At 42.3% G+C, this 19,562-nt stretch overlaps 1 protein-coding gene across 1 annotated transcript in view; it reads right to left on the bottom strand.

Moving 5' to 3' along the window:
* Positions 1-19,562, bottom strand: part of PTPRG (protein tyrosine phosphatase receptor type G) — a 412,655-nt gene that overhangs the window by 39,394 nt on the left and 353,699 nt on the right. Inside the window, exon 14 of the mRNA XM_037383177.1 lies at positions 4,602-4,693. Within this exon, the coding sequence (XP_037239074.1) occupies positions 4,602-4,693 (92 nt within the window). The remainder of the gene's footprint in view (positions 1-4,601; positions 4,694-19,562) is intronic.

Genomic DNA, 19,562 nt, shown 5'->3' with positions numbered 1-19,562 from the left:
TGTAACCATGCAAAGAGGGAGGGAAATGAAGGAGGGCCATGGCTGCACTGGCTTTACACCTTCACACGATGGCATGAGGTGGTCCAGACACCTTTTCACTGCAACGTAACTGGCTGCTCCGCTGTTTCCTGGGCTCATGCACACACACTGAGTCACTCTTAAAGAAGCATGAGAGTGTTTCTCCATTGGATTGTGCCTCTAGTTATTTTAAATACACTATTCATAAATTCCAGTACTAGTTAAAAAATTAATTTACTGCCATTTAAACTTAAAACTGCATGCACCTTGATCCAAGAACTGGGAAGTGCTCCTTAGTCTTGTAGTCTAGACACAGCTGAAATGACTGGCATCCCATCTGAGACATTTTACTTGTACTAAAAATGGTGAAAGACATCTGGAATAATATGCTAAATGAATCAGTTGCATTGGCCAGCCTGTTTCTCTGAACTGTGGTCAAGACTATGCAGAGTTTTGCTGTAGGGTCAAGCCTCAACTACCTCTGTATGGATCTCACAAGTCCTGCTAACACCAGTGCCACAGTGTCTGTTGTGTCCATGGGCTGGGCAAGAAACCAGTAAAGCCACAGCAAGATCCAGAAAAAACACCCAAAAGCAGGAAAGCTCTGAAACAAAGGACAGTAGGAGGGCAGAAGTGGAGTTTTTGCTAGTTCCACTATTGGATGTCATCACAGAGGTGCACTTCTGCACTGCTGTTGTGGAGCAGGTCTAGCAACGAGAAGACAGGAAAACTGACATGGGATGCATTTTGTTTTGCAGTGCTGCAAAAAACATACAGGTCTGCAGCTACGATGTTGCTGTTATTCTTACTTACCCAACTCTACTAAAAAGGATCAAGTCCAGAAATGTTTTACCCAGATACTGACCCAGCTATGGAAAAAACCAAACCAACAGGACCAGGAGCTGGTTTGCTGAGAACAAGGTCTTGCCAAGACCAAATGTTATAGCAGAGAGATCCAGGCAAAGATGATGTGGATGTGGCCAAAATTAACTGAGTGTGGAGGCAAAGAGAGAAGACATGGAGAAATAATTTTGTTGGGCTGAACAGCAGGGGAGTTTGAGAAATCTGCATTGATTACAGATGCATTATTGTCAGGTGTAAGGCTTATGTGAGTTTAGATTTATACCTCAATTGTAATATCCAGTGGGTGACTCAGTTAATGATATCTCCTTTGTCCCGTGTTTCTCTAGATCAAGCAGTGCAGATAATTATGAATAATGATAATGATTTGAGTCTCAGAGCAAATTTGCACAGATAAGAACACACACATGGGTGATGTGGCTTCATGCACAATAATTAAGCACGTATGCCATGGGAAGTGAAATAGAAAATAGGTAAAATAATTCCTTTACAGGAAGATTGTTTTAGATTTTGGACCTGATGAATTGTACTGTTTGTCTATTGTAGGTAGCAGGCAGATTGATTTTAGAGCTCATAGACCTGAGAAGACAGAGGGCTTGCCTAAATAAGAGCAGAATGTGGTGCAGAACTAAACACGAAAGCTACCTCTGAGCACGCCGACAGGTCACGGAGCAGAGCGGTGGCATGCAGAGATGCCAGTGCCGCTTCTGAAACCTCGTGAGCTGTGTCAGGATGTTGCTGTGCCTGGCTTCCAGACACCTGGCAGAGCCACCCCACACCTGGCCAGGACCAGGCAAGCCAAACCCGCTCAGCTCCCTCTGACCGGCAGCTCACTGCAGGCTGTAGATGGGCCTTGGCAAATCTCCTGTCTTCAGATACGCTGCCCTAAATATCCATCATTGTGGCTGCTTGCTCATAACTCAGAGCAGAAATTAGTCCACTGAATTGTAGGAGGCAGATGCATGGTCCCATGGGGATCTATTAAAATTTCTTTTATAAGGATGGGGTTTCACAACCTAACAGGATTACTTCGAAAAATTTGAAATGCCACTTACATTTTGCTTTTAGGATCAACATGGCAAGTAAGACTTTCTCACACCCTCTGGCAGCTTCCAGAGGAAAAGTTCAGAGGCTTATAATTTCATCAGTTGTGATCAGTTTAAAGGAAAATTTTGTCATTTAATATTTTTAAGGCACTTCAGTGGGCTGCTTATGTGGGAGTAGCAGCTGACGTCAGAGGAGACTGTCATTTAGCAACAGGTATATGGGGGAAAACAGGCCTCTTCGACATCTCCAAACAAGGGAAATGTTTAGGACAGCTTCAGGATCTTTCCAGGCAGTAGCTCCCATCTTTGGAAAAAGCCAGCATAGCTGGAATTTATCTCTACTAACACTGAGCCTCATTACCAGCTCCTTGTACAGGTAATAGCTAATAGACACAGAGAGGCACTTCCAGAGGGTGACTTGTATTTTGGTGGCCTGAATAGCTTTACTGTCAGTGCCAAGATCTTCAAGTTCATCAGTTCATTCTCTCTTAAGACTTTCTGGGCATGATTCAGCTTCAGGTCAATGCATCTCCATTTGGATATCTATATGCAGGTGTCTAAACGTCTATCTTAGCCACAAAAATCTTGTGATTGCATTGGGAATTCAAGGGCTGGATTCACCTTTGCATCCAACTAGACTAAACCTCTAAGTCCCAGTTCTTCATGCGCCTCAGAGCTCATCGCATCGGCAGTCCTTGTAGATTTTGAACTACAAAGCTTCTTGAGATATCTTGCAGCACTTGCTCAGCAGGTGCCTTAATCTGCAGTGCCCATTATCGGGGTGAGCAGCTCACTCTTAGCGTTACCGAGCCTGAGCAGGCCACGGTGTGCACTGCAGTGATGGGGCATCATGTCAGTCCCAAAGCTGCTGTGGTCCAGCTTGTTCTAGTCATGGCAAGACAGCCCCAAAAAGCAATTTTCTTCTGTTCTGTCACCTGTTGTTACATGTTAGAATGGCATGTGCTAGCCTGATGGTACCTGTCACCTGAACAGTTTTAATGGAACTTCTTCAGTATAAATTACAGTTTATATGAATGCTGTCCAGTCATTAATGGACTGACCATCAGAACATCCCTGCAAAACAGGGGAAGAACCACTGTCTCAGCAACACAGACCACAGCATGAAAAGATGCTGAACTTTCTGCTGGTTTCTTTATCTATAAAAAAGTTGTCTCAATTACAGTGAAAAACCTACACAATGGCCAGAGACTTCTCTCCAAGGGGAGAATTTATCTCCTCCCACTGCCTTGTGCTCGTAATCCCCTGTGCTTTGACACTGCTTTGCAGAGAGTCCAGGTTAGCTCACCCTCCCCTTCCTCGCAAGCTCTAAGGAGGTACCACACGACAGCAGGCGCGGTGGGACCATTAAGATGACTGCCAAAAGCAGCCCCAACAGGGAAGCGCTCATCCTGGGTTTACAGTAGGAAGAATGGAGTTCTCCAACTATTTAGGTTCTTTTGTGAAAGCTCATTGCAAGGCTAAAACCTCCCATCTCCCGTTACCCTAAAGGAGAAGAAGGGTGGCTTCTTACAAAGGACGCGATGTGGCCAGGACATGTCTGCCACAGAAAGGAGAGGAGATGATAGCACGTTTGCTTTTCTTTTCAGTGGCACAGCATCAGACTGCAAGGCAAACTGCCTAATGTTTTCTGCAGGAACGTAATAGCTAACCTTTCATATTAGTTCCCATGGCTACTCTGAAAGACTCTTTCTAGAAATAAGTCACACATGTCTACTGAATAAAATCAAGGAAAATATAACCGGATTCTTTCACTTTTCTAGGAAGCATGTTTCCTTCAGTGTCTCAGAGATGGCTTTGAATGTTTTTTGGTAAAATGAACCTAATTAGCTACAGACTGAATCCTACACCAACGACACAAATTACAGAATACGACAAGGAAACTCAAACCACCTTGAAGCAGCGAGTATGAGCATTTGACAGACTGAGGTCAATACAACACTTTGGGCATCTTAATTCTGCCTGTGAAACGAACCAACATCAAACAAGGCAGCGGCTGCAAAGGCCACTGTGACACCAAGCTGCTCTCTGTCATCACGGCTTAAAGGGAGCTGGATCCCACACTTAATAATTCCTAGGGGAAATGTCTCACGAAGAGAGAAAAGTACTAAACTCTGCTTCCAGCTTCACTGTCGGTATAGCTGAGGGGAGAATTTGGCTTTTGGTAACTTGATTAATACCAAATTAACATACGCCTTTGGACTTTACTTGAGATTGTTTGATTTTCCCTGCGTCCTGCTTTCCTCTCTGAGACCCTGCAGACACCACCTCTGCCCACCTGAAAGTGGGGGGCAAGTCCCCCGCTCTCGAGAGAGCAGTGGAGCTGCATGTCCCTTGTCCACAGCCTCCCTGATGGAGCGGCTTGTTCCACACTGGATGCAATGCCTTTGTGTTTTTAAGAAGTGTTGCTCGTATTTTTGACATTTTAGAAAGGTTATTCAGAAATTTCTATTAAAACAACGTGAGAGAGGTGCCTAGGGAAAAATACAGGATTGGCATTCAAAGCCCCATTGCAAAGCACCTTATAGTATATGAAGCAGCACTGATACAACAAATTTCTACCAAATCCCCATGAATTACCACAAGCATATCCTTCTCTATGTAATTAAAACAGACTCCAAGTAGTAGCACAAGCACAGCAGTTTAAGACTGTCTTACCTGGAATAGGTATAATGGGAATACTTTCATTGGGGACCACACGGGGGGAACTGCTGTCCTCCACATAGAAATGGGCAGTCTGAAAACACTTTCTGATAAAAGAAAAAGAAAAAAAAGATAATAAATTCAGGGTGTGAAAAACTACCCTCTGAAACAACAGCCAAAAACTTTTGCACATGTTCTGCTTCTCCATTTCTCTTCCATTTCTGCTCCATACTTTCAGACATTATAGCTTTGAAATACCAATGCGTGAAAACATGTGTGTTTTCTACAATTAACAGTCCTAATTCTGGATTCTGGTGTGCTCTAATTCATTGACATCTGACATCCACCCATCATAAATGCTTCTGTATATTACTGCTAAGTACTACTGAATATGAAATTACACTCACAAAAGTTAGCAGTTGCAAAACAGGTTTCAAATACATCATTCAGAAAGAAACTCTGCACACAAGAAACATATCCAGCATACAGTTCAAGCCAAAATCCACCTAAGACACCAGCATTTCCAGGGAAAATACACTTACTGTAAAAGTTTCTGCTGTGTAACAGCCGACAGACAGTAATACAGCATCTGTAACTGCTGTGTGTCATGGTGTTCTGCTATGAAAGTTATTCTGCAAACATAACGTTTTTTTGTTTGTTTGTTTTTAACACAAAAGCCATATAACCCTCATCCCATCCTGCAAACTTGTATTACATACACTGCTACAGAAAAACGCAATAGACACTTAGCTAGGGCTCCAGGAGTCATCTCTGAAAAGGCCTATAAAGAACAGCAGAACTTAAATCCACCTGACACTTTTTTTTACCTGTATTTAATGCAAAGCAGAGAGCACAAGCTGGTCATCACAGAAAAGGTACTGAGCAGAATAACATCAAGAGATCCGAGGAGACTCTGCATGGTGATGTTAACTGAGGCAGGGTTTTCCAACACCAGCGTCACCGCTCATTGCTGACTTAATGAGCTGCTTGAGGCTGGAACTGAATATTTAATGAGTCTTGCTTGGTGCGAGCAGCTATTGTGGCAGGAGAAGGGTCTGCTCTCATCTGTCGAGGCGCTTAACAATAGCTTCCCATTGCAGAAAGATCCCCCTCATTGCAGCCCTTAATGAACTGCTTCTCAACACCTGGGCAAAGTTTGCAGGTGGCCTTGTGAGCTGTGCCTTTTGTCAAGTTGCCGCTTCCCTTGCTGAAACGTATTTGCACGTAGTGGCTTACAAGTTTCTGCCTTGCAGTCTGCTTCTCTGTAATTTGGGCATTGTGCTCTCCACAGAGAGCCCACTCTGCAACGCTGGCTTTGCAGACTTCCTCAAAGTAATTTGTGCTCCCTTTGTTTTCAACATCCATGCATGCCAGGGAGCGAAATAGTCACTGAAAATCAAACCACTCTCTTAGGCGAAACCAGACCCTGAAATAATCATGGGTGCTTGCGTTCCATGCATTTGTACTTTCTACTGCAGTCACAGTGCTTTATAACACAAGCACATGCTATGGCTGCACAAGTACAACTTAAGACAATACTGAAGCAGGAGAGAGCGGATTTCACAGCATGGAGTAATTGTCTCGGAGCAGCTTTCTATTTTCAGGCACGATGTCTTGCATTGTGCTGAAGTTATTTATTTAGCGAGTATGCTTTTGTTAAGAAACACCATAAGGTGAATTCACACATGAGGATGCAAGATGTGCAATAGTCTCACAGCCATATAAAAACATCGGCTGAACTCCCCCCATCCTACTTGCTCCCTGTTCTCAGTTTTTTTTGGCAGCCTTTATTTTGGACAATGCACACCCTGGGGGCACGCAGCAGAATAAATCAGTCACACATAAAGAAGAAACTATGAATATGAAACAGGCAAAATGTTCTTGATTTTGATGTATTTGGGGCTCTTTCCCTTGAGTCAATACTACAAAAATCCTTGAACGGCTTCTCCTGGTAATGAAGGCCTTAAGAAGGTGTTTGATAGAAAGACAGACCTTTACGCAGGGATTTACAGGATTTTTTTAAGCTGATGATACTGAAGAAAAGCAATTATTTTCTGTTAATTTGTTATTCTATACTCTGAGAGGCTCTGATGGGCTGGCATTATGGTTTTTTTTATGCAGCCATAAGATAGCTTTTCCTTAATAGCCTCAAAATATGTAATTGTGTTGATAAACACATCATGCGATATTGTAAGGCCCATGATGGCAATAGCAGAACACCCAGTCCAGCACATCACTGCTGAGCACAATGTTGGAATAACAATGTATTATGTGAATATTTCACATAGTAAAGTTTGCTACAATCATTAATGTCATTAGCAATTCTTTATTTTATTTCTGGAAGACTTTCTGTAGCTGTTTTGAAAAGGCAGCCACCTTTTGACTAAAGATTTTCTCAAGTCACAAACATCCCATTGTTTTATGTATATACATACATAACACAGCATGTTCATTACTTTACAATACTGGATACTGGCAGGTTAGGTGAAAGAATGCCTCTCAAACATTTCTTCCCCCCCACTTTTTCATAATAGCTGTAAATATTCCAAGTTTAGCCTCTAAAGCTGAGCTTGCTGTGCACAGGCCATTGCATCCCTGTCCTGGTGACTCCCTCCAGGTCTCAGGGGTGCCTGGTGGCAGCAGAAGGCAGCACTGATGGGACTATGCAGGCTCAAACTCTCTGTCCTCGAACAGGACAGAGAGGATTGATCTTTAAAAGACCTTTTACAATGGGCTTTACAAACTCACTGGATGCATTTTCTAGCAAGTTCTGCTTACTGGGTCTGTTTCCTACTCTTGCATCTCTCCTCTGTGCAGATCCTGGAGGGAACTCCAGGGGCACCAGGCAGATGCCTCCAGGCCCCCAGTTTGGATCATGTCCATTTTTCCTGAGCAAGGAAACAGCTGGGCCCAAGAAGAGCCTTTGTCAAACTTGTCTAGTTTGTACTAATGAAATACTGATAGCTGGGATCAAGACTACTGAGAGGCATTTCAGACAATTTAGTATCTTCCTTTTCCCCCAGTTTAGGATGCTCCTTTCTATCCCCTGGCATTTCCCCCACCCATCACCTTTCCCTCAGCACACAAACCTTAAGCAGCAGCAGTTGCTAAGGCTACAAGAGGCTGCACTAAAGCTGTGCACGTATATGGGAAGGGCTGGATAAAGGAGAAGGATGAGAGCAGAAAATTGCTTGTTTCGAGTCACTGGAGAAGCAGCTACGGAGAGAGGTGGGAGCGGATGCAGGGCTAGACAAGCTGCAAGTCTACAACTGTTTTCACATGAGCACGTCAGCCTGTAACTTCTAACCCCAGTGTGTACCCATGTGCAGGTGTTTGCACCCGCGTGCCTGTTTGCTCAGGAAACCAACACTGTCAGCAGTCCTGAGTGAATGAGCGAACGGGATTTGTCAATGGCATAAATATTATTAAAATCTTAACAACCAAAACACTAATTTTAGAATAATTCTTGCATTTCTTGCAGCACTGGTGGAGGAAAAGCAAATCACAGCCTTGATTTCACTTCCGGAAGATTTCTGAGAGCCCGCATCTTTTCTGCAAAATACCAAAGACTCTGTTGTCTCTGAAATACGCCTGTGTGCAGTGAAGCACACCATTTTCTCTAGCCCCATATGTTTTTTTGGCTTTCTTCCCCTGGGGTACAATAACTGTTCGGGATTGTGGTGATCAGACACACAGTTGTCACATATGGACCAAAATGCAGAAAGTAAAACACTGCGAGATTAGCAACTCCCCTGAGAAGGAGCAGAGGCAGGGTCTGGAATGCAAAGACAAGGCGAGGGAGAGCATCCCCCTGCCCAGAATCTTTTTGCAGAGATACTGGCAGTGAGTTATTAAAGCAAACTAGCAGGATGCAAAGTCCCAAGCAGCAGCACCTTATTATCAAGCTGAAAGCAGAAAAATATGCCGAGTTGGTCCTGATTAGCTGGGTTAAATGCTTGTTCCATCTCCATTGAGCAAAACAGCAGATTAGCTCCTGAAGAAGAGATGCCTCATGAGATTTGACACTCAAAACAAGTTTCCTTGGTTATTAGTTAATAAACCTCAAGCAGCTTCTCTTTTATACTCATCTAAAAGCAAGAGGGAGAACCTGATCACATAATGGCCTGAAAGCACGGATGCATTTTATTTTTGTGTAGAAGATAGCACCTTAGTGTTTATTTAATACTGCCTCCAACACAAACACACAGTGCAGGCTGCAGCTGATGGGAGCACTGGGAATAGATCGGAGGGCAGCGTCTGGCCTTTACTCCTCTGTACTCTGTCTAGCGTGGGCAGCATCTCCTGATCTGTGATGACAGGCGAGGGATCCGCTCTGGAGCTGAGGCAGGGAGAGAAGGAGCAGGGGGTTATTGCAGAGGGCGAGTGATTGCCTCTGCAGTGGCTGGCTGAAGCCACCAGGATAGTGGCTGAACACAGGAAAAATCAAAGGGAATGCTTCACTTTCTGGGGACACCCAAGAGTCATGTCCTGCCTCACACACTGAAGGAAATGGCACATTCATTGCTTCCTTGTTCACTAGGGATCTACTCCTTCTTCCAGGCATTTCTGTTGGCTGGAGCAGCATGTATTCCCTCTCCAAGGCTAGCCAGATTTTTAATACTTTATTGCTGTAATAGCATCTAGGAGCTCCAGGCTCCCAGTTTCTTGCAACTACTCTCTTCCTGGGTCATTACCTCCTAAAGCATGACCAATTTGAGGGCAGATGGCTTGAAAGGGTCCTGGAGGCCTATTCACTTCTGTCAGAGCAAGGCAAACCTTGTCCTCTGGGTACCCTTCCTCCAGAAAGAGCCTCCCACAGTCCCATAGACAGGAGATCTGCTGAACGTACATTTATTAAGAAAGAGACCAATAGTCCCTGCAGCCACCCTACTTGAACAGACAGTCCTTAGCTGGTGTGCAGAACAGGTAAGATCAAACAAGAATCAAAGCAGGATCTGTAAGCGACCTCTAAACCAGGCTGCACAGGACATGGCTCAGCCTTTATCAAATGCAACCTGGATACAGGCATTCGTTCACCACGCTCCTCCATCACCGGGGTGGGGGTGGTCTGCAAATAACTCCCAAACAATGATCCAAAGACAGGAAATGATCCCTTTCACTACCTCTGCACATTCATTCTCACTTTTCAGTAGAAGAAAAGGTGCTTCAGATTCTCGTTGAACTGTTTTGCATGTTTTCCAGGAGACACAATTAAGATTGGTTTCTGCTGGCACCAAAAACAGAGTATGTATGCAGTCAAGTGTACTAGTAACACATGGCTCTGCACTTTAAACTAGCTTCACTATTCCTTGGCAAGCATTTGTCACTGTCAGAATTGGCAATGACTCCTCAGAAAAGAGCTGCAGACTACCGAACAACAGAAGCGCTGCAAATCATGACCATGTCACCAGCAGAGCAGTGGATGGGAGCCTGGACAACAGCTGTCTGCAGTCTGCACTGCTCTAGCTGGGGTCATCAGTCACTGATTTTTATGAGCAATAAAACTGACTCAAGCGTTAAGAAGAAAAAGAGAAGAGAAAACCACATGAAAAAAAGCTGATCTTATGAATATGAATAAGCGACCAGCATGGAGCAGTGATATTACGTTCATTGTATCAGAGGGGCATCTGCATTTACTCTTTTTTGGGCAGAAAATGGCTTATATTCCCCCAATTTTCTACAATTATTTTCAATCCCAGGTCTTAACGCTTAATGATCAGAATTCAAAAGCAGAGTTATAAAAGAACCTATGCTACACTGGAGTGGTAAGGCAGCAAAGGCTGACCGAACTTGAGCTATGGGAGGATATACAAAGCAGGAATGCATAAAACCCAAGAGAACAAAGGAAAGTTGAAAAAGGAGGAAAATTTCTCGACAATAATGCCGATTCTCCTGCATATCCCTCCCGAAGACGATTCACTTTCTCTCACAAAGCAATTTCTGCCTGTAATCTTCTTCAGCAGCATCAAGCATTGCCCAGATAGGATAACTGGAGAGGTCTGGATGGTACATGGATGGGTTTCAGAAGTTCACAGCATGCCAAGTCCTTGGCATCCTTTCCCAGACAGGATGGTGAAAAGTAGCCTGTCCCTTTCAGGGGACTTCCTCTGGGCAAGGAGAAACGCTTTTTCACATTAGTGAGTTGTTGCACACCCACACAGTCCTGCAAAAGCTAAAAGGATCCAAACGCTAATCATCAGTCCAACCACACATACTTTAAACCACACGTTCTGCAGTACCGTAAGAAATAAAGACAAGAAAAAGGCTGAGAAAAGGCAGATGGAAGGGGGAAAAAAAAAAAAAAGGCAGCGGCAGACAAAACTTTGAGACAGTATTTGTGATGAAAAACACACCACTAGTAAAATTGTCCATCTGAAAAACTAATCTGCAAACAAGACTAGGGATTTCTGACACGGAAAGGCAGCTAATTTAATATTTATGGCCTAAATTTGCCAGCTGACTACACAGCTCTCCACAAAATTAAAAATCCTCTTCTCCCTACCCTCTGAGATCCTATTCTGCACCAGAGACTAGACACCCATTCACATCACATATGATATTGAACTCAGACATTATACAAGAAATAATAATTTTTAGGAAGGTATTCAAATAATTAAACAGTTAAGAAATGACAGCACACACTAAGATGAGCTGCTTTCAAGCCCTCCCCCCTTCATCAGCTGTGCGACCAGAAAGTGCCCAGGTGGCCAGTGCAGAAATGCACTTAGAAAGGTCTTTAACTGCAAATTTAAGTGGATAAATCTTAGTTTAACTCAGCACAAATATTTTCCACGCTTTCTTGTCCCATCTTCCTGCTGCCCCTGGAGAACAGTGAAGGCGATGGTGAAACCTTATTTGTGATGACACTTGGCCCTGTAACACTTGGTAGCTAATTACTCTCCTGGTGACCTCTGACAGGGCTAGCAGCATCAGACCTTCCCCTCCTGCTTTAATCAATACTCACAGCAGCTGTGTTGGATACACTCAGCAATTTTACAGACGACTGAATGGGTTTACTCATCAGTATTTTCTGCTGCAAGAGAACAAGTGCCCTGGTTATATGCACTACCACTCAAAACTTTAATGTCTTCAGGCAAAAATGGGGTAGAGAAACCTATAGGTGGTATCTTAAAATGGTTTAAAAATTAGGCACGGTTTTAAAAACCCAAGGGAAGCCTGATGTATTAATTTTCCTCTCCCTGAGCCAACTATTTATTTAATGCAACATTCATAATAAAGACTAGAAAATCACAGAGGAAAACAAAGATATGCCTTTTCCAATCAAAACATATCTTAGGCAGTTCCTATAAAATGTGTAGTACCTCCAATGCCCTAAACATCATGTAATATTAAAAAGGAACCTAAAACTTTTTCACAGAAGGAAGCTAAATTTAACCAAGTGAAGAGTTGTTCTGTAATCACAAGAACTGCAGCAATCAATGAAGATTGCCTCTTACCAGAGAGGAGCTTTTAGTAGCACCTCTAAGAACTCAAAATTGGGCACACTTGATATTATCATTTCAGGACATGAATTCCCTTTGGGATGAATCTCAAGAAAGGAAGGAATAAAACCAGGGTGGCACACTGGGAGGTTAAAATACAGGTACTTTTAAATGCAAAGCGTAATTCCTCTGGATTGAAATTTTGTTATAAGACAAACAAGACAGAGATGATCCCACCTAAAAGAGGACAGCAGAAACTGGCTTTCTCTCTGGAACATTCACCTCAATGTCCCCAATTACTCTCAAAATGGAAGAGCTCTGCTTTTTCCTTTGCAAAAATATTCTTTCCTTCCTCCAAATGGGACATCAAAACATTCAATTCAGGTATTCCAAGCCATGGCCTGGGACCTAAGCATAACACAAAAATGTGCTAAATATTCAGGCACAGTTTTTAGCTCTGTTTTGATGGCCCTGCCCATCTTCAGGCAGAAATGCCAGTTAGTTAAATATAATGAAATACTCAATGGGAAGCTCCCTATTTCTCAACAACCATGTCCACGTGCACCTGGACTAAAGCGGCATGGGAGAACTAGGAAGCTTTCCCAACACTGCTGGACATATTTCATGCTTAGCTTATTTGAAGCCAGGATAAAATGTTAAAAGTGTGATTATTTCCTTTCTCTTTTCATTATCGTGTATTTGGAGGGTGGGCTTTTTTTGTTGGCCATTTCAAAATGAAATAGCTGCTTATAAATTTTCATGGTCTCTCTGTTAACTCTGTTTAGAACACAATTAGACATGGCACAAAAAGATACCTTTGGAAGCACAGTACAAAGGAAAAGAAAAGAGCAGCTGGCACGGAGAGCAGAGAAGCAAATTATTTAGTACCTGGCAGATAATGAGAACACTGAAAATACACTACTTAATGCTAGTGCTCTGACAGGGCTACGTACATCACCTCATCACGCTAATACAGACAGACCGGGTGGCAGCCAGCTGGTCCTTCTTCCTCACCCATCTCCCTGAAAGCGAAGATTTGTAAGCTGCCAAATAATAAACCTGGACAGAAGTCTTGAGGATCATTAATCTCGCTATCAATCAACCTATTTGGAAATTCGCTTCTTGCTGTCGCTGATACTAATCTGGTAGTGACTCGAGAGCTCTGGGGAAGCCTGGAGTATGTGTGTCTGAGGAATTGCTTTAATGAGTTTCTTGCATTCAAAGGTTAACAAATGTGACAAGGAAACAGAAAAATCAGAGACAATAAACTACCATCCATTGAACCAAACCACTAAGAAATACCACGTTGCATATTTCGCTGTGGTATACCGAATACATCTCTAACTAGCTCTGTAAAAATACTGTAGTCAGACCCCAGTGACCTATCTCAGATGCCAGGAGACATGCAGGCACGTTAGTGTGAGCTCTGCCCGCTCCAATACTCCTTATCTGCTGGGCTAAGTACCTTGGGCATAGTTCTGCATTAATAGAGCTATACCGCAGAGAAGCAAGTTGTATTCGCTGAAGAGATGTTCTGGTTAAATCGGACAATCAGCGTGATGTGAACATATCCACCCGGCTCCCTTCGCTAAACACAACAGACCCACATCAATTAATACATCAGAATAAAAAGTCCCTGCATCTCAGGAAGATCCTTCCAGTAGCATTTGCATTAAACAGTGCAGTATTTTCTGTCTGTATATTTCTAAAAAATAAATAGCATCAACAATAGCAATAATACCAAACAAATACCAAGAGAATCAATACTATAAGAAAAATTGAATTAATACCAAAAAGCAGTAAGCAGTATGAAGCATACTTAGGCATAACAAAGAAGCAGAGAAAATAAAACCAATGGATGTTTTAAATTACCATTGCCACAGACCAAACAAGCCGTTAAGAAAAATTCTAGAAATATTTTAAGCAAGTAATGGAGGTAGAATCCACCACACCAGAGGCATCACTAGAATGATAATCCTGAAAGTCCTTGAAATGAAGCAAGGAAGAGTTCCCTTTTCAAAATAGTTAAGAAAAGGACATCTTTGAAGTTTCAGCCCTGTAACACATTCAAAGCTCCTGGAGTTTTAGTGTCAAGGAAATACCCATTTATTACAGAAAAAGGACTCGAAGTATGAGGCATATCAGAAAAGTTACCATGAAGTCTATTAGTAGGCCCCCAGTTATACAGAAGTCAAGAACTGAAAAATCAGAAAGTAACAGATTTAGAAGAGACTTTGCCTTTATGAAATCAGTAAAAAATATTCTGAAAATTAGAAACTGCTTTCATCCTTATGACAAACTTTTTTCAGTAGGTATACACTCGGGCAAGTAAACTATTGCTTTCCTGTTGTCTTAATCAGTGTGTAGAAACAGCTAATAATGAAACTAATCACACGAGCAGAACATTTTGATTCAAGATAAAAGTTCATTGCAGATAAGTGAAACAAGAGAAATACAGCCAACCTATGTTAATTATTAGATTCCTTAACACCAAATACAGTTTAATATATTCTCTATTTATAGACCGTTCTCTTTATTTCCACTATTTCCAAAGCTTTAATCTACCTTTTATTAAGCTCTTTATAACCTTTCACTGTTGATAAATGCGGGGCTGGGGAAAAGGAGGAAAAAAGCCCACAAGAGCTGCAGTTTGCATCTTAGCAAAAACATATGAACGCTTTTTAACGTATGAAGAAACACACCTGGATCCATCAGGCACTTGCTCAGAAGCAGACATGTAAATTAAACACAAGCTCTTGGCTCAGAATTTCCTCTTCTTGAAGCTGGTGAAGCGATGTGGCTGCGCAGGCAGACACACTGTCCTCAAGGAACGTAGGAGATGTCTGCTCCTAGGTGAATTGTTCAGTCCTGACACCTCTAGCAATTCAGATTAATTTTCCACCTACTGTATTTATGCATGTCATTTCCATGCTCTGATGCGATCTTTGGTGGTGCTTTCGCTGACATTAGTGCAGCAATTAGACAGTAAGCTTGGGGGTGGAAATGACAGCAGCAATCACCACAGCCAACAAGGCACGTTCAGGTATGCAGGCAAAGGGAGGTTCCCGCGGGGACCGAGGTCCTGCTGCTAGACCCACTCCAACTATTTTCATCTTTGCTTATAACTGGGAACTGCAATAACAGGTTCCTGTTTTATTCCACTATTTTAATCCAAGGAGTTTTGTGAGCTAAAAATGTTTGAAATGTAGACTAAACAGCAGAGTATTTTGCCACTATTTCTGGTAGTTTTGTCCCAGACATTTGGTTTCAGATCTGTGATTTCCTGTCGAGAACACACAAGTGTGAAATACTTGTTGATCCGTTTATTCATTTGCCTCCTGGCTGATCATAGCCATTTTGACAGGATGGATAAATTGACTTGCTCTTTGTGGTTTTTTTTCCCCACGTGCTTCTCCATCAGCCTGGAAGCACTGCCCCAGCTTCCCAGATGCCATGCTTAGGTCTTTATCACTCCTACACCCTCGCTTTACATCCTGCACCCTCCTCCTTTTAGAGGCTTGCTAAGCCAATTTCACACAATACACAGGTTGTCTGAAATGCCACAAACTCTTGTTATAGCAGCTTCTGAAACTCCATCTGCCAGATGAAAATGGTGCATAATATTTAGAGAAACTATTTTTGAACAATTCAAACCCAATAAACATTTTACATCGCTCTTTAGGACATGAGCTATACCTGTGACAATTGTACTTGGTTACTCCAGGCAGCACTTAACTGTCTGTGACACATCTCAGCAAATCATCTATTTTTCAAAGTCATAAACAAACACTGCAATTTGGAAAGGGAACAACTCTTGATCATTCTCGTTGAGGAAATGGCAAAGGTAACAGCTTCAAGTGATCAGGCAAAACCTTGTAACATCAGCACAAGTTTTCAATGCAAAGTAATTTCATCAGGCTAACAAATGAGTCACTTCTCTTCAACAGACGTGTAGCAGAACACAGTGCACTTAATTGATGTGCCCTTTTATTGCAAAACATACCGTCTCTCTCCACTTTGACTAGAGCAATGGGGTGCAGCATTGCCAGGAAAGAGCTGAAGAATGCAAACTTGGCACCACATAGTATCTAAATGTTGATTCAAGGAAATTACGAGACATTCAAGGGGACAGGTCCCAGTCTCCAAATTGTGCTCCACTCTTTCTTACATTGCCCCCATGTGATTATAGCAAGTTTGCTTAGAATTTGCTGCTCACTCTTCTAATTGGATTTCTGCAAAGGGCAGTTTGCTGTGCCATGAGCTTGTCACTTTATATCCTGCTTTAACGCCAAACCACTCAATTAATATTAAATTCCATTTATTATAAAAGCATTTGTTTCTACCCATGCGATGCTATCAGCAGCCATCTAATTAATATTTGTTTCCACAAAGTGGCTCGCTGATGGTAAGATCTCAGGTACAGCTAGTAACTTTAAAAGGGGAAAATATGTGAAGGCAAGAAGGTCAAAACAGAACATGAGCTGTAACAGAAAACATCCAACTTGTATGAATTTAACTCCAGCTTCTCAGAAAGCTGAGTCAATACAATCAGGTTGGCGGAGAGCAATGACAATGTTACAGCTAATCCAGTCACCAGAAAAAAATGAGGAGTGAGGTTGCCAATGTCTCTCTCTCTGGGGTGGGGAGATGCTCTCTGGCACACCAAGGAAAAAAAATGCTGGAAGAAGGCATGGAAGGGAAGTGCTCATCCACCGCCTTATTCCCCCATGAGCTGAGCTGTCTGCTTTCCAGGTTTCCAAAAAACTCCAAACAACTGGAGGACTGTGGATAACATTAAACCCTGAGCTACAGTTGGTTTAAAGCCCCTTTTCTTCAGCATCCTTTTCTGTGCTCAGCACACTGGGAAATTAGCACAGCCTGTCCCAGTTTGGCAGTGAGGAACTCAATGGACCCCACACTTGCCATCCAAGGAGCGAAGGAGGAAAGTGCTGCAGATGGTTTAAGTGCTTTAAAAAAGCTGGTACAAAGCTCAGGGATTCTTTTGTACACTTCCAGTACAAGAAAGCACTGCTAAGGAAAGAGAGGACAATCCAAGTGCATGCTCAGATCCTACAGACAACACTGTAACCCACCCGAATGTGCGTCGCTAGCAAACACAGACTTTTCATTTCCCCATAGGCCTGGCTGCAGCTTGTATTATCACAAATGCTGGTGAAACGGGAGTATTTCTTCTGTGTTCAGAAGCACCCAGCTGCTTCTCAAGCAGAATGCTCCTGAGAGCGAGATTACACATTCAGACATGGTGAGATGAAGCAGCTGCTGAGAATGTGTATCAAATACTGTGATTTCTTCTCTTCTGCTCTTTTATTCCGTGCACCTCAAATAAAACTATGCTGCAGGGACAACAGGTCTCTTTCTAGTAGTCTCCACCTATTCCTTTAAACTTTACAACAGGGAACTTGTTCTATGTAGCTGTGTGGATAACAAAAACAGTGATGTTGAACTCTAACCTTCTGCTACCACAAAGAGCTAAATTAATTCCCTACAGCACATCAGCACTGCTTTTGAAAAGGTCCAGACTCTGCAAAAAAACAGATGGAAACTGAACTTATGGGCCTTTAAAGATGTCAAGCATTTCCTCACAGTGATGGCATAGGAATCTTTCTCCTTGCCATCAATTTTTTTATTAATCAGAGCACACATGGCAACTCCCTGTGTGGCACCACTCAGGGCTCACCCCATCAACATAAAACCTTGCAAAATTATCACCTCAGGTTTACCACTGGGATAACAATGCTTTTATACCTAGAATTAAAAAGATTAATTGTCACAGCCTGGCAAATCAATACGCAACTGCAGACACCAAACTCCAATACTATTTCGTCGCCCCTTTGCTTCCCACGGACCACGGTTCCACCATTCGCTACGTGGCTCAGCAAGCCAGCGAAAGCACTCCTGTTGCACTGTTGTCACCTTCGTGCTTATGCTTTCAGGGCTACTGTTCTTGCAGCTTTTGAAGCACAAGTGCACTCTGTATGGCAGCAAAGCCAAGTCTGCAGGCTTCTGCTTTGACGGCCAAATACACCCCAGAGTGCTGCAGAGCCCTTCTAGGTCCCCAAATTCTCATCTCCACCACCACATTATGTGGAACAGAAGATTCCTGATGGCCCATTTTCTTGAAGCTGTTTGTGTAAGGACCTGAGTCAAGTTACTCTTTCTCCCCCAAAGAGCTGAACCGGCACTTTTACCATCAAGAGAGTGGCACAGTTGTGAAATGCCCAATTGTTTCTGAAGAGACATCGGGGACCAGGTGCCAGGTCCTTCTTCACAGATGACAATTGTTACTGTAAGCATAAGGAAAAGGGTTCTGCCCTCCTGACTGCAGCCACGCGCTCTACATGAGTTGGCTTTGCAGTGATAAATGTCACGTTTACAATGGGGTTTGCAACATGAAAGTCCGTAATTTGCTTTCCAGGGACCTATGCTTGATTATCAGGAGAGTTAGAGGCATTCACTGAAGTCTAATGAATAGAATTAACACTTCATTTAAACAGGGACTAATATGTATGCAAATGAGAAAAAGTTAAAAATAAAGAGTTCAAGCCATAATTTCAGAAAATGTAGACTGCATCCTTATGAAATATGAATGTTTCAATTCACCTCATATCTTTACATCTATGTTAGCTGCTTTGCATGTGAACAATAGGGTGCATCAAGCCCATTTTGATTTTTATATTTGAACTTGGACTTATAAAATGGATTATATTGAAACATGAATAATATATATGCTAATTAAAGACTCCATTTAATGACATAAATAAAGACAAAGACCAACACAGGCTAATTTCCATTTGCAAATTTCCTAATTACTGTATTTTCCTTTGGAAAGCAGAAACTTTATTTCCCCAGCCTCAGAAAAAAAGAGAATTATTTTCTTTGCTCACATTTTTTAAAAAAACTTTTCAACTTTTTTATTCTTTAGGATTGGTCTCCACATGGATACAATTGCTTTGCCTGGATAGAATCCATATTAAATATCACCCAAATCAAACTATGGTGATTTGTGCATACAAGCAGTGTAACTTCATTGTTATTAGATTTGTTTTCTAATACGGAATTAATGTTGAAAAATATAAGGTGCATACATTCTTTAATATCACAAAGCATGTTCAGAGTAACTGTCAGATGTAGACCAAGTTAAATATCCTTGACATTTGCTAGGCTGTTAGTCGCTCTCTCCTTTCTTCCTGGTCCCCAAAATTAGACAGAACAAGGGCACCAGACAAGTGTATAGTTGTAGGGAGACAAGGTATCAGCAGAAAACATGACCACAACTTCTGTCATTCAAAGCCTACAGAAAAGCTTGCTGAAGAATAAACAGATTGCAGGAAAAGCCATTTTAGGTTAAAAGGCTTGCCTGTACCTATGACAGTGAGGGAAGTTGTAAAAAATAGTTTGTTCAAATGAATATGAAGCCCACAATGATATCAGGGCCAGGAGAATCTTTTTTTTGCTGTTGTGTAAATGTTGATTACGTGGATAAAGAAGCCTAGATTCAGCCTTAACTCACAAA

Source organism: Falco rusticolus, chromosome 4 (genome assembly GCF_015220075.1).
Source record: "Falco rusticolus isolate bFalRus1 chromosome 4, bFalRus1.pri, whole genome shotgun sequence".
NCBI classification, from domain to species: Eukaryota; Metazoa; Chordata; class Aves; order Falconiformes; family Falconidae; genus Falco; species Falco rusticolus.
This window is presented reverse-complemented; position numbering and strand designations above follow the sequence as displayed.